At 32.6% G+C, this 16,114-nt stretch overlaps 1 protein-coding gene across 1 annotated transcript; it reads left to right on the plus strand.

The window, feature by feature from the left end:
- Positions 1 to 2,160: 2,160 nt before the first annotated feature.
- On the plus strand, positions 2,161 to 16,109 carry LOC132745989 (uncharacterized). The gene is made up of 3 exons (XM_060735023.1): positions 2,161 to 3,266; positions 8,040 to 8,225; positions 15,888 to 16,109. The coding sequence occupies exons 1-3, from the start codon at positions 2,607 to 2,609 to the stop codon at positions 16,062 to 16,064; spliced, it is 1,023 nt and encodes a 340-aa protein (XP_060591006.1). The 5' UTR covers positions 2,161 to 2,606; the 3' UTR covers positions 16,065 to 16,109.
- Positions 16,110 to 16,114: the final 5 nt, after the last annotated feature.

Below are 16,114 nucleotides of genomic sequence, written 5' to 3' on the forward strand. Positions count from 1 at the left end.
ACTCCATGAAGTCTCGTTTTTCATTTTCAAGTTCAAAAATCCGTTTCAAATTCATGTAACTACGTCTTGTCTTTTTAATTAACTTACATTTTATTAGGTGTGATATATGCAGCAAATATAGTCCTGCAAATAAAAGTGATTGATAAAAGTCATATATGTTGGAAAGGTTTGGTTTAGAAGAAATGTGTGGTTACCAGCTGAACACTTCTCCTGAAGACCTAAATTGAACAAGAAACGAAATGAGATCTACTACCAATATAAGGCAATTGCAGTCAGTGTTCAATTCTGGTAAAATGAAACTGCTATCGAAAAGAACTGTAACTTTTTGATACTTCGCCGATGGAATCAGGAGGGGATATTGTTTTGGCAGTCAGAATTTCGTTTCCACACGCTCTTTCTCTGCAACTTCTGGCTGGAAATCAGCGAAATTTTATGAGAACCATTAATACCAAGAGAAAATGGGCACATTGTCACCTTGTTTGGGTCAGACCCTTCAACACAGTTATGGCCTTTGATAAGTTATGCAGTATGCATATAGAGCAATAATCGTTTCCGTGCTACTTCTTTGCAACTACTGGCTTGAATTCATTTAAGATTCACATATCGTCGCCTTGTTTGGGTCAGACCCTTCAATACAATTATGGTCATTGATTAGTTATGTAGTGTGCATATACAGCAATTATTGTTTCCTTGCTATTTCTTTGCAACTGTTTGATTGATTTCAAGAAAACTTGTGAAAACAGTCAATACCAATAGGGAATGCGCATATCATCACTTTTTTCCAGTCAGACCCTTCAACACAGAGTTATGACCCTTGATTAGTTATGCAGTTTGCAGATAGAGGAATAATCGTTTCCGTGCTATTTCTCTTCAGCTGCTAGATGGATTTCAAGAAAACATTGTGGAAACAATTATTACAAATAGGAGTTTTTGCATATCATCACATTGTTCCGGCCGCTCACTTCAATACAAAGTTATGGCCCTTGATAAGTTTTGCAGTATGCCTTAAGAGGAATATTGCGAAATTTTCCTTGCTGAATTTATTTCAAAAATACTTTATGGGAGCCTTTAATAAAAAAGAAATTTGCATCTCATTGGCATGGCAAGATAATACCTATATAACACGGAGTTATGGTCCCTGTTATATCCCGGAATTTTTATCAAGTACATAGAATAACATGTTTATGCAATTTATTTTGCAACAACTGACTGAATTTCAGCAGTTCTATGTCAATCATTAAAGACTGGTTTTAATGAATATATATAAAAAAACTTTGTGTCTCCAGTTGTTGTGTTAGTGATAATGAGTGCCTGCCAGGGGATATTCCGATAAAAAACGTTATCCTTGATCATAATTTTTATGTCTTGGTTTATTGTCTTCATATTTAGCCGCGCAACAACCGTTGGGGCAAGGCCATTAAGTGGACCAGACTAGATTTGACCTTCATTCATAAGTGACCTTGATCTTCAAGGCCAAATGTCGGTTTGCATTTCTGATTATGACTCATGTATGACGTTGAACTTGAAGGTCAAATTTAATTATTTTCACTGATTATTGCTATAATTGACTGTAAATTGGTAATTTATCTATGGATTATCTTTATACTTGGACAAAACAACCGTTTGGAAGAGACCTTGTAAAAGGTTGAACTAACCTTGACCGTCAATGTCAAATCATTTAATTTTGGTTCAGTTGTCATATATTAGTTATTTATGTACGGATTTGATTTATACGTAGATAAAATAACACTTGTGGCCAAACAAACATGTTAAATAAATTCGATAAGACCTTTTATACTTGGACAAAACAAGTGTGACGAGACAGACCTATTAAAATGAAATAAATGAATGAATCGGTGTCCTTTGAACACTTTTTTTAGTTTATATTACTATTTACATTTGTAATATATAAAAAGAATTGATATGATAGAGGAAAACAAAATGAATAATCTGAAATGATCATATAAAATAAATTGTAATAATTTAAAACTATCACGAAATGTCGCTGTAACAAGAGGCAAATATCTCCAATAATGAGCAATAATTAGAAATAATCTCTTTTTAATGAATACTGACGTGTGTATTGCTTGTTGTTTTTATGTATTTAATTTCCTTAACTTTTGGAACAATTGCAATTGGACGTGCCTAACTAATGAATAATCTTCCGCGTTGAGTAGTTCAAAATAATAATGTCTATGATTCATGTCTTTAGTAAGAAATGAAATTGTGTTCCATAGCACTAATGATTGTCGATGTTATTTGTTTCATGTCATATATTTTCTAATATGCCGAGTTACAAAAGGATATTATGTTTTATAATTTTCATTTTATTTTTCCTGACCGCCAATGCTTTGATTGAGCGGTTTAGGTCTGTGACACTTAGTGGACCGTTGCAGAATCTCCGCGTATTTAATGACAAAATCTACATCGGAGGCACCAATATGCTGTACATACTTAATAATGACTTAAGTATAAGTTAGTCAGCCACAATATGCTCCAATTCTTCGGATTTGTGCCGAAATTTGAAGAAAATTTTACTTGTGCTGGAAGATAGAAACGAAATTTTCGTATACAGAACTGACAACAATGGCATTTTTGAAATACGAATGAGTGATAAAATCGAAAATGTTGTGAGAACAAGGGAAATATATAATTTTTATTTTGACAGGTATGAAAGTGTACCTGTGCAAGGTATTGTAACAATGGATGGTCATATTACGGTAGCTGTTTCTCTGGATGCGCGACAGCAATACACTCGCTTTTCGTTTGATGATTTTATCTGTATAGTGGACGTAGTAAGCTTAAGGTACAAAAAACGTCTTGATACTTTTCATATAAAACTAGATTTTCCAGAATTCGTCTGCTATTTCAAAGACGTGTTTCAATTTAACTGGTACACCTATTTTGTAACGATACAAAAGAAGAATCTTAAAAGTACAAACTATGTTTCTAAATTGATTAGTCTTAACCAAAATGATACTAATTTTGATTCATATACGGACATAATTCTTAGTTGTATATTTGATGATATTGAGTATAATCTTATTCAAAAGGCAGTACTAATAGATGCCCCAAGTTCCTTCGGAATTTTGAACAACGATAGAATTTTTGTGGGCGCGTTCTCAAGAGGAAATGATCCTACCAATCCAACCGGTAACACTGCGATTTGTGTATCAAAAATTAGTGACATATTTCAGGACATACTAAATGCTAAAGAAAGCTTTGAAAGTTTGGCCAAAGGAAAACATGCAAGTTTCTGTGCTAAGGTAATGACATTTTTAACGAGGTTCAAAGTTTATGATTATAAAATATAATACAAGTAGTCAATAATATATATCAATAATCATTGAAGCTAAAATATAAAAACAAAGTAGACTAATTCATGATATTCTTGACCATACTCATAATGATATTGGTAAATGATTATCAGGAGGAAGAAAAGATTATGATGATGATTATAATGATATTGACGATGTTTATGACAATGATGTATATGTGAAGCAAGAAATGGCCATTTTCTAGAAATGGCAATACAAAATGATAATGATGATTTAATTTATTTATGTAAAGCTTTTAACTATTTCAAAAAAGAAACAACAACAAAAAAAAATAATATCAAAAATTTAAATTCATAATGTGTCAATAAACTCTTTACTTACTAATTTGATGACAAAAACAAAATTTTATTAAAATAAAAAAATCTAAATTTTATTAAAGCCACTCATAAATAATTTTAATAAAAGTGCTTTCAAGATATTTCTACAAAATATCGGCCTTTTTTTAAATTAAATGCTCTTTGCGTTCACTATTTTCTTTGTTCATTGACCCGATTTTTATCAATTAATCCATTCGATTTACAGCTAAAATGAATTCTGAGTTAAGAATTCCTTCCGATTTCTATTATGAAAAGTCAAATATTGGTTTCCCATTCGGTGATTCGCAGCATGTCTTATTAACATGTTTCACGCCTCCATCGCTGGGAAGACAGTATTAAATACAAAACAAAAAATAAACTAAAATTCGGTAATTTATTTCTTACATTTGTATCTTCTACATGAAACTACTAATTATTTTGTAGTACACAGTGCGTAATTGTATACTTAATTGATTTTATTGCTGTAGCTATAAATAGATGAACAGTCCGAAAATCTATTTATAGACTGAAGTAGTTTTACTTTTACGAAACGGTCATTCATGTCATGCTATGGTAATAAATAAAGCACTGGGGAATTTTGCAGAAAATTAAATGCAAACATATTCAAACAATAAATTGCACTCTTTATTTAAAGAAAAATTTTAAGAAGGCCATGTTATATCATAGTATCATCATTCTTTTATGGTCTTTTTCGTAGGTTCTTTTCGGTCCCTGATTGCATTTATGACATTTTTTACCGTGAATATTTAGATCGACCTGGTTTTGGCTTCCATAACTTTATATGTCGCTGTGCAACAGTAAACAGGTCTAGCAATAGTAAACTATAAAACCTACTTGATGTTTAAAGTCGACCCTTATTACCCGACGCTTTGCTGTTCTATATTTTGTTTGAAGACAAGCTGTTTTATAAATGGTATGTTGATTTGCCGAATTCTGTGACATTTTAACAACAGAAACTTTCGTCTGCAATTTTATCATGAGTTGTCATAGGTTTATTGATAGGAATGTAAAACACATTGGTGAGTCTGACGAGATTTTTGAAGAAATTTCATGACCTCGCAATAAATCAGTTAACTAACTTTGTTCATTTTGACTTCAGTTTGTATGTGCCAAAGAAAATACATTTAATATTCTAATCTCTAGCATGCCTACCAAAGTTCATGATCGACGCCCATTCATAAATTATATACAATCGTGGTAAAATCAAATTAACCAATGAACAGTTTTTAAGAATATCTGGCCATCAGATGGCTACCAGTTCATCTTCACTTGCTGCATATCTTGCTTGGGCGTCCTTTGATGCATTGCATCAATGCTTTTCTTGTTATATCATGTAAAATCGTTTGCCGCAAAACATGTAACGGACATTTCGAAAAATAAACTCAGGATCGGTTTTTTATCGTTCAGGCACGTCGTACAATGTTTTTGATGGCAACGTCTCTTCAAAATGACATTGCTAACGCTGCAGGGGTGCGTGTTTCCACGCAGACGTTACGTAAAAGGCTGCATGTCGAGAAGGCCTAGCATCCCATTGACGCGTCGACATCGCCAGGCCCGTGGATCATGGAGGATACACGAGGACCATGCAACACGAGACACGTTCTGTTTGATGAGTCGTAGGTTGTATGCTGGAGCGGTCATCGATCAGTTCATTATAATGGACGATAGCACTCTCCCACATAGGCTAAGGGTGGTCCAGGACTACCTAGAGAAGGAGTCTATTGAGGGCATGGACTGGTCAGGACGCTCACCTGACTTAATTTCAATAGAATACATGTGAAATCAGCTGCAGGTTAGTAATTCAGCTCGTCAGCTGCAACCCAGAACCATCCAGCTTAGTTGGTCCAAGAATGGGTAGCCATATTCGTTAGAACAATCAGAAACCTAATAAGGAGTATTAAAAGGCGCTGCCAAGCTGTCATTGAAAGTCACGGGTCACACACACGGTATTGAGTCTAAAACTGTAAACAAACAAAAAACAATTGAGTAAATTTGGAAAACACGCTGCATGTTATGAAATCTCTTCATCCTCTTTTCTAACACAAAATCAGTGTAAAACTCATTTATAAGGTTAAATGCGTCTTTCAGCTGAATTGATAAAACAGAAAACCAACATTTAAAACCTTTTGCACGGCGTTAATAAAATTGTCCGAAAATATATTCTCACTTAAACATATGGTGCTTAGAAAAAGTAGTTGAGTAGTATTAATATACCAGTGTAGCAATACCACGTGACCGAGACTTCATTTTCGGCATCATTTCAAAGACAAATATTGCTTGATTCGAAAAAGAAAATAAGAAAGTATTTTATTTGTTGGAATATGCACGATTCTATAAGCTTGCCATAGACTATTGTATCTTCTTCAGTATATGAGACGTTTTTTCAAATACTGTGACTTCAGTTGCAAACTACATGTATTTCGTTTTCTGGCTTTATCTGATCTACGCCATGATTTAAAAGTCAAGTTTACATCGACCGGGAGTACAGAAGACAAAATCCTACCAAAATAATTATGTTCATATTGCTATTATATTTCGCGTAAATCTAACCATTTTCTCAATTGTAAATTATGGCACCAGTTCGGAATTATCTAAGCAATAATAAGACAGTTAGTTACAAACCAGCTTGAGTGACAGAAGATATAAAGAGCATTTGGGGAAATATTATCAGTAGAAGAAGAAAGAAGAAGAACATAGTAATGTAATAAAAACGGAATAGTTTTAAATATATGGCGTATATGATTTATTTTTCTAAATAACATTTTATTCAATCTTTGGCATTTTATGGGCACGAATTCATTAATAAAAAGCAAAATGGTTGGGGTAACGGGCATACAAAACCCAAGTGACACAACATTAAAACAAGCAAATGGATCAAACATTATGTTTTTATTCTTCCCATTTGTTTTCATTGTTAGACCATTTGACGTCAGCGTTAAAAGGACATGACGTAACTACAGTGCTTACGTCATTACAATAGCAAGGCAAAATTTATTTCCCCAAAAATATTTTTTATAGAAATAGCCATTCTTATAGAAAGAGAATGGAGGACATGTTGCTTTGCATTTGAAACCAATACTGAAAACTGCTTTATTTATTTGTTTTCTTTGACTTCCTTATCAGTTACAAATTATTTTTATTATTCGATCATTTATTTGTTTTCTTTGAATTCCTTATCATTTACAAATTATTTATAATTTTAGTGATTGGCCTGTCCGTGCTCTGTCTTGTGCCCTGTCCTGTTTTTGTTTGGGTCCGCCTGGGCTCCTAACGACTGGTTAATGTTGTTGGGTCGTATGGGGGTTGCGTTCATTGAACGCTGCCTTTCCTTGTTGATCTTGTTAATCATATTTTAAACTAAAGTCAGTTTTTTTGGCTTGGAACTGGTGTGCATAATTGGTAATAGAAGAAAAAGGTAAGGCTTATACCAAAAATTATTATACTTTAAACATATTTAAGTAGGTTTTTCTCTTCCGTACTCCTGGTTAATGTAATTGTGAATTTTAAATCATGGCAAAGATCAGATAATACAAGAAAACGAAGTCCGGTCTTATACAAACAACTTCCAGAGTTATACAAAGTGTTTGATAAAACGGCTCATATACTGAAGGAGATACATTATTCTATGGCAAGCTTATATTTTTCTCCGTAGAAAGGTGTATATCTCAAAGAAATTGGTAAAGAAATAAAATACTTACGGCTTTATTCTTTTTCAAATCGAGCAATATCTGTCTTGGAAATGATGCCGAAAATGACGTCCTGGTCACGTGGTAATGCTACACTGAATACAACGGCAAAATATTTGTGCGTGTTTTGGTGGGTCGTGTGTTGCTTGAAGGTTTATACGGCAAGAGTACTTTAATAAATTCGTACCTTTCATGAATTTTATTATTTATGTCTTGTGTATATTTAAGCTACGGTGGCATAAAAGTGACCTTTCCAAATTATTTTGTTTTTGTTTTTCATACTTATATTTGTTTTGTTTTTCATACGTATTTTCTTTATTTTTCCGTACATATTTTATTTTAAAAATATGTACGAAAAACAAAAACAAAACAAAAATATGTGCGTAAAACAAAAAATATGTATAAAGAAAATAAGTACGAAAAACAAAACAAAAATAAATTTGCAAATGTAACTTTTATACCACCGTAAAGCTGATAACAAATTATATGTTGCATTAATTTCTATTAAAAAGAAATGCATTTATCATGCATCAATTTCGCTACGCAGAAGTAGTTAATAATATTATCAATAAAAATAATGTTAAGATCCACCTTCAGGGTATTCCATACATACATGGTGATGAAGATGATTGTGTTGATGTTGATGATATAATACTGATGATGATGTAGTAAACTATGTTTTGTTGCATTTTTTCCAGTTGATTTCTTCTGGCTTTATGGAGTATTTCAAATTGCTATGTGGGAGCGGAAATTATTCGCATAAAATGACAGCGACATATCTACATCAAACGAAGACAGGTCACGTGTCCGCGCTTGATGGTACTTCTATTGGCAGAGATTATATCGTCCTTATTGCAGGACTATCGACTGGATCTTTAATACAGGTATGCCTTTTATTATTTAAAGGTATGTTAAGATTAATAAGTATTCAAAATCAGTATTTCTTGAAAAAAGAAAGATCACTTATTCATTTGCTTCACCTTGTCTTGCGAGCCTATAAAATTCAATGTGTGGCATGTCTTGTGATTACTTCTGTCTTCTCCTCGTAATGTGCATGTAGTGCAGAAACACATGGCGTCGGCATGTGAGTAAAGGTCCACTGCAACGTGTAAGTAGGCTAGTTTACATAATTTTACATTTCGATAACGCTTAATAAGGCGTCACGACTTCTGTATGAAGTAAGCTGCCTATGGCCTGACCTACTACGTGGAGAGTGACCCTAAAATGTGGCAGAGGCAACGAGTTAGTATACTGGGGTGCGTAAGCTCCTAATTCGAAATGACAGCTTGAATGGTGGTGTCATTTGCTCGCACTAACAGCCCTTTTTAGGTTCTAGCACTGGTGAAGGAAGACCTCAATTGTACCTCCATACATTGTTTCAGGCACAAACAATTTAAGTTGAACCGTCAACGTTTCGTAAGCTAGTTTGATGCAAAGATAAGTTTTCCTCAATCCATTGCAGTGACACTTAAACTTACATGAATTAAACAACATTACTTTTAAATTTTAAAATTAGCAAGCTATGTGTCTGGTGTATTTATATTATAGTTTTATAGTCAAATAACATTTTGATTGTATTATTTTGGTTATTACCGACGTTTCCAACATATTTTTGATCATAGTTTGACGGATAACTAATCTATGATGGCTGATTTGGTGCACTTTGCGCTTGACGTTGTCGATAGCTACAGCACAACCTATATCGTTATCGCCTTTTCGTCTTGGTCTTCTTGTCGCTAGCGAAAACTGCCAAACGGCGCATTTGCACTGTCGTCTTGTCGTCCTGTCTCTAACGTTGTCGTGAGGCGCGTTGTCGTTATTTTCCCCATGTCTCTTTTCTAATAAGCTACTCCGAGCGACAATGTGACATCACGATAACTGCCGCACGACAACGCACCGTTTGGCGTGAATCGTTAGCAACAAGACGACAAGACGAAAGTCCGACAATGCGGCGTTTGGCGCTTTGTCGTTCTGTCGCTACAAAAGCGTTCCAAATCAGCAACCATACTAACCAGTACGTAAAATATTAACTATAATTTCTCCGTCAAAATCGACTTTTAATACCACATGATTACAATATCAGCGGTGAGAGACAAATGATAATTAGACACAATGTCTGATGTCATATGTCACGGAGTAATGTAAACTCGTCGAATAACAATCGCCCACTGGTTTACTAAACAAAAGGTATCCTATTGAGCTTTAGAAGCGGGTAGACAGTCAGTCGAGTAAGATAATTCTCAGAACCGGGAATGGCTCATTAAGTACTTACAATGTTTTAGATATTTTATTTAACAGTGTTGGTATGACAAGAATGTTACTAGTTAATATATGTTTGATATCACAGATGCATATATGTATGGAAGGGTATTAACGCAAAAATTACATATTGCCTTCTTACGTTATATTGTGCTTTCTGACTTGTACATCTTGGATTTTTACTATTACATTTTGCATTATGACATGCACACAATGCATTATGACTTGCACATTTTGCTTAAAATTGCATGAATCGTTCATTATTTGACTATCTTTAAATTTGTCTACATTAAAGTTATATGTTTGATTCTTAAATTAGTTCAGTTTAATTATAATGATCGTAAACTGTCAACATTTAATGTGTACAAAAATAGGAAACCTATGTTAATCGATTATACATGTATAAATAATACATGGAAGCACGCACTGTGTGTAATACAACAAGGCAGGTTGCAAACTACACTCTTTTTTCAGCATAGGGCGCAAGTTCGGAAACATGTACGGAACCATATGGAAATTACCGAAAATATACGAGTATCCGGAATATCGATCACCTTCCATACCCGAGCACTTTGAACAACTGTTTTATTTTATAATTATTTTGTTGATAAAAAAGGTTAAGTTATTGAATTAATAAACCAGATCAACAAATGAATAATAATTTATCGTTAAAAAATGATATCAACATACCATTAAGCAAGACGCACAAAGCAGAAAGCATAATGTGCATGTAAGAAAGCAACATGTACAAGTCAGAATGCAAAATGTACAAGTTAGAAAGCACGATGTAACGTAAGAAAATATTATTAAGATGTAATTTTTGCGTTAATACCCTTCCATATATATGTATGTCGTCTATGTTTAATGACGGCCCAAAAAGTAAGAAACGCGTGTATGATACCATTGAAACCTAGTTATTGCTGGCGCATTTTTGATATAAGTTTACTCTCGTTATTCTTAATATTATAGCCTTGAAGCCTAGTATATATTGATGTAACTATAAATGTTATTGTACTCTAGTTATACGAAATATTATAGCCTTGACGCCTTGCAATTACGTGTGAATTAATTCATTTATTTCTGACATGATTCGAACACATATGTCTGGCTGTAAGTCTAGTTTTTGCCGATGTACCTTTACTGATATGTAACTTTGTATCATACAATATAATAAATGTTTATATTTCCATATTTAATAATTGTTCTAAATATGTACAAAGATGAACTGTATATACTGTATCATGTTAAGGCAACATATTTCTTTTTCTTATATTAGATATATAATTTATGTATAATATATATGTTAAAAAGTAACTGTGTATATTTTGACATGTTAAGTTAATAATTTTTTTTCTTATGTAATGATTCATGATTCAAATATTGATGTGTATGTGTCTCCAAACATTAACATTATAATCTTTTCCTTGCTTTCAGCAAAATGATATTTCTATCACACATGTTCCATTTTTTGTTTGTTTGTTTTTTCATGCCTCAAAAATAATTCTGATATAGAAAACACACTGTTTTAAGAAAAGTATTTAATCAATTATCAAATATGTTCAGATATATCTTATTATCTCATCAATTCCATCATATCTCATATTATTATACCAATTTACATTTTTCACATCTATTCTCAAGTTCATTTTTTTCTTTCTCAAATATACTTCTAAATATGCTATCTTCCTTTTTACTTCATCTACTCACAATCTCTTCTTCAACTCATTTATCTCAAATCATAGTCTCAAGATCTTCATATAATGATAAACAGATAAATAATGTGTACATTCTTCTCAACGTGTCTAACCTTTGTATGGTCCTGACGGCAGAATCCATAGTCCTGATACTCTTATCATCTATAACATAGTCAACTATAAATATTATACTGCAGTCACTTGTCCATACAGGTATTATGGGTTGTTTCCTCTATTCACTCATTTGTTGTTATGTCTATATACATTTTTCTGCCCTATATCAACTTTGTCATTACAGTATAGTCTATTAGTTGCTGCCAACAAACATAGGTTAATTAAACTTCCTTATAAGAATGTAATTCCAAATCTTGACAAACTTGAATTAAACATAAAATTTACATATGCATTTATAGAGACCTTATTTAGAACTGTCCTTTGTATGTGGCTATACTTACTTATTTTGATGGCCGGTGATGTCCATAAAAACCCTGGCCTCGAATCATTGTTTTCAACATGCACAGACCAATCTCAGTCCGATTTTACTAATATTCAACATCACCTTTCGTTCGTCCACTTAAACGTCCAAAGCATTCGGAATAAACTTGACTTAATTTATTCAGAACTTCGTGACTTTGATATACTGGCTTTCTCTGAAACATGGCTTTGTCCGAATATAACTACCGAAGATCTCGCTCTTACCTCATATTTAGTCCCGAACGCGTACAAAATACTTATGGAGGAGTTATAGTATATATCAAAAATAACTTACATTACACCAGAAGACGTGATCTTGAACTTAACTTTCTTGAAAATATCTGGATTGAACTTATTCTCGAAAACAACAAACATATTCTTTTTGGAGTTTTTTATCGCGCACCAAACTCGGATGCAATTTACAACGGTCTAATTGAAGACTCAATTGCTCTTGCTGTTGATACTAATATAACAAATATAATTATAACAGGGGATTTTAACTACAATGCCTTAAACAATTTGTCAAATAGAAAAATTTCAGCACTTACACAACAATTTAGTTTATATCAACTAATCGAAGAACCCACACATTTTACTGAAAATTCTGAGTCAATTATTGACTTGATATTTGTAACCAACAAAGAAAACATTCTTCATTCTGGTGTTGGTGAACATTTCCTAGATCAAGATTCGCGATATCACATTCCAATTTATTGTTTTTTGAAATTTAAAAAGTATAAACAAAAATCTTTTCAAAGATTTATTTTGGAATATAAGCGTGGTGATTATGAAAAGTTAAGAAATGATATACAGATTACTAACTGGAACAATTGCTTTGATACTGACATAAATATATATACTAACAAAATGACAGATAAATTATGAGATATTGCCAAAGATTGTATTCCTAATAAGATGATATATATTCGCCCTTCCGATGTTCCGTGGATGACAAGTACTATACGAAGTCATATTCGAATAAGAAAACGATTATATAAAAAAGCTTAACTTAAACAAACAACAACTCATTGGCAAAAATTCAGACAATTTAGAAATAAAACTACGTTACTGATCAGGGAAACAGAATCCAATTATTACTGTAATATGGCAAATAAACTAAAAGAACAATCATTATCATCTAAGGATTGGTGGAAAACTTTTAAAACATTCATTTCATCTACAACCAGTCAAACAATGCCCCCACTTAAGAGCAACACAAACAAATTACATTTTTCTGACGAAGAGAAGACAAATCTCCTAAATGAATATTTTCTTCAGCAGACACAAGTCGACAACTCAGATAAAGATGTCCCCGATCTTGGTCCTCCATTGAATGGAAATATATTATCTGAACTTGTTCTTTCTCCAGACGAAACACAATCTGTCCTTAAATCTCTTAAAACCGATAAAGCATCCTGTCCTGATGGAATCAGTAATACAATTCTTAAAGAAGCTTCTCAAGAACTTTCTGTCCCCTTATGTAACCTATTCAACTACTCTCTCCAAAGTTGTATCATACCATCTTCTTGGAAAAGAAGCTAATGTAACTGTAATTTTCAAAAAAGGTGATCCATCCTTGCCTAAGTAACTATCGTCCTATTTCACTTCTAAACACCATGGAGAAAGTATTTGAAAGACTTATATTCAAACATCTCTTTAACCATTTGCAAAATAATAACTTCCTTACTCCAGTTCAATCAGGATTTACACCAGGCGATTCAACAGTCAATCAATTAGTGTCTATTTACGATACTCTCTGCAAAGCCCTTGATAACGGTCTAGAAGTACGAGTTATTTTCTTTGACATTAGTAAAGCTTTCGACAAGGTTTGGCACAAGGGTTTACTTACTAAATTGAAACATGCTGGAATTTCTGGAAAGGTCTATACTTGGTTTCTCGAATATTTAAAAGATAGACAACAACCTTTGGTTACCTTTCAGCTGGTGTCCCCCAAGGCTCAATTCTTGGTCCTCTCCTCTTTCTCATATTTATTAACGATATTGTTAAAGATATACAATCTTGTATCAATTTATTCGCCGATGATACTAGTCTTTATCTTGTTGTTGAAAATCCACAAACAGCTGCTATCACATTACAGTCGGATATAGACAGAATTTCATTATGGGCAGATACATGGCTTGTTTCATTTAATCCTTCTAAATCTGAGTCTTTATTAGTCTCTAGAAAGAGATATCAAAATCAACACCCAGAACTACAAATGAATAATCAGAGTATTACTGAAGTTTCTGACCACAAACATCTTGGAGCTTAATTTCGAATAACTGCACATGGCACTCACATACAGATTATATAACAAATAAAGCATGGAATAGGGTAAATATTATGAGAAAACTTAAATTTCGCCTTGATAGAAAATCACTAGAGACAATCTACACTTCTTTCATTCGTCCATTACTTGAATATGCTGATGTTATATGGGGAAATGCTACAAATTTTGAATTAGACGAACTTAACAAAATCCAAAAGGAATGTGCTCGTATTGCTTCAGGATGTACAAGACTTGTTACACTCGAAAATCTTTCAAATGAAATAAACTGGGAATCTCTCGAAGAAAGACGATATATTCATAGAATGATCTTACTTTTTAAAATCCAAAACGGACTAGCTCCAGACTATCTTTTCTCAATTCTCCCAACATCAACTAATGATAGGTACGACCTAAGAAATATTGACAATATTCCGGGAATATATGCAAGAACTACACTTTATTTTAACTCTTCTTTTCCGACTGCAATAAGGGAATGGAATAATCTTCCACACGACGTCCGTACCCTTCCAACTATCACATCATTTAAACAAACTTTGAAGAAAAACATACGGCACACGCCTAAGTATTGCTTGTCTGGTGAAAGAAAACTTCAAATTCTTCATACAAGACTTCGAACAAAGTGTAGTTCTCTAAACTACCATTTGTTTTTGAAAAACATAACTGCATCACCTTTATGTCTTTGCGGCCAAATAGAAAATAACTTTCATTTCTTCTTCGAATGTACACAATATGACACAGCTCGACAAAAGTTACTTCGAAATTTGAATAACTTTGACATTGATTTAAATGTTCTACTTTTAGGCAACCCAGACCTTTCTGACCAAACTAATGACATAATTTTTTCACACGTACACACTTACATCCAAGAGACAAAAAGATTCATTTAACACCCAAACACTTAAACATTATATTCATATACTTTATACCTCATTACTTATCTTTCTCCTTCTTCACTACCTTTTCACCTTTCTGTGTTCTTTTCAAATACTATTCTACTTTGTATGATAATATTTATTTGAATGTTAATTCAATCTATTGATATATTCATTCTAAATATATATTCATCCTAAATATATTCAATGGAACCTGTCAATGTTTCTTAAAGCATTTGAATACATATCAATTTCTGTGTGTTTTTTTTCTCTAATATATTTTGTTTTCAAGATTTTTTTTCTATATTATATTCATCTCAGATTATAAAATATGTAATTATTTAAGCGCCTATTACATGTCAATTACTCACTTAGGAGAAGAATTTCATAAGACATGTTGTCTTTCATTCTAATCCTGTTTTTTTAAGAATATTTGAATTGCATCAGTATATTGTGAATTATAACATGTATATATATTCTGAGAAATAAAATATGTTTAAACTAAACTAAAGTAGGTCACTATACACCGGTCAATGAGCACATAAATATACAGTAACCAGTAACAGTAATGGAGGAAGTTAGTAATCTTCTTAGGACAATAGGTTCGCAAAAGAAAAACTTTATATATTCTACATATACAGTAACCAGTAACAGTAATGGAGGAAGTTAGTAAACTTCTTAGGACAATAGGTTCGCAAAAAAAAACTTTATATATTCTACCTCATCTGTGTTTACATCAAAACCTCGATCACGTGTACTATGTATGTGACAATAAACAAGTGACAAAGTTGTTGGGTGAAAATGAACATGTATTTTCTCTTTGCCAGAAAGGTTTAAACATTTTTAAGGATACATGTAAGATAATTTTACATATCTGGGTGATAAAAAGCGACACCGAAGACCAGGATATTTGGTCTGATGCCTATAAAACAAAACTTTATAAATTATATTTTGCAGATAACCATGAAAAGTTTGAAATCTCCCATGGAGCTGTTCAGTACGACAGAAGTGAAAACACCAATACATAAAGTTCATATACAGGATGAAGATACCATTTATGTTTTAGGCTCTCACCACGTTAACTTAATATTTTATTTTTCTATATTCAATTTAAATATGTCTTGTAATGTTTAAATAGCAATTAATTACTTACGTTCGTAACAAGTACTGTTTTCCTCTAAGGA

Source organism: Ruditapes philippinarum, unplaced genomic scaffold (assembly GCF_026571515.1).
Source record: "Ruditapes philippinarum isolate M1 unplaced genomic scaffold, ASM2657151v2 ctg1124_1_1_1_1, whole genome shotgun sequence".
NCBI lineage: Eukaryota > Metazoa > Mollusca > Bivalvia > Venerida > Veneridae > Ruditapes > Ruditapes philippinarum.

What these genes read in the sequence shown, in the direction of transcription:
- LOC132745989 (XM_060735023.1), top strand. Translation starts at nt 2,607, where the DNA reads ATGAGTGATAAAATCGAAAATGTTGTGAGAACAAGGGAAATATATAAT. An exon ending in ATGCAAGTTTCTGTGCTAAG is followed by an intron (nt 3,267 to 8,039) that starts GTAATGACATTT and finishes CATTTTTTCCAG; the next exon opens with TTGATTTCTTCTGGCTTTAT. An exon ending in CGACTGGATCTTTAATACAG is followed by an intron (nt 8,226 to 15,887) that starts GTATGCCTTTTA and finishes TATATTTTGCAG; the next exon opens with ATAACCATGAAAAGTTTGAA.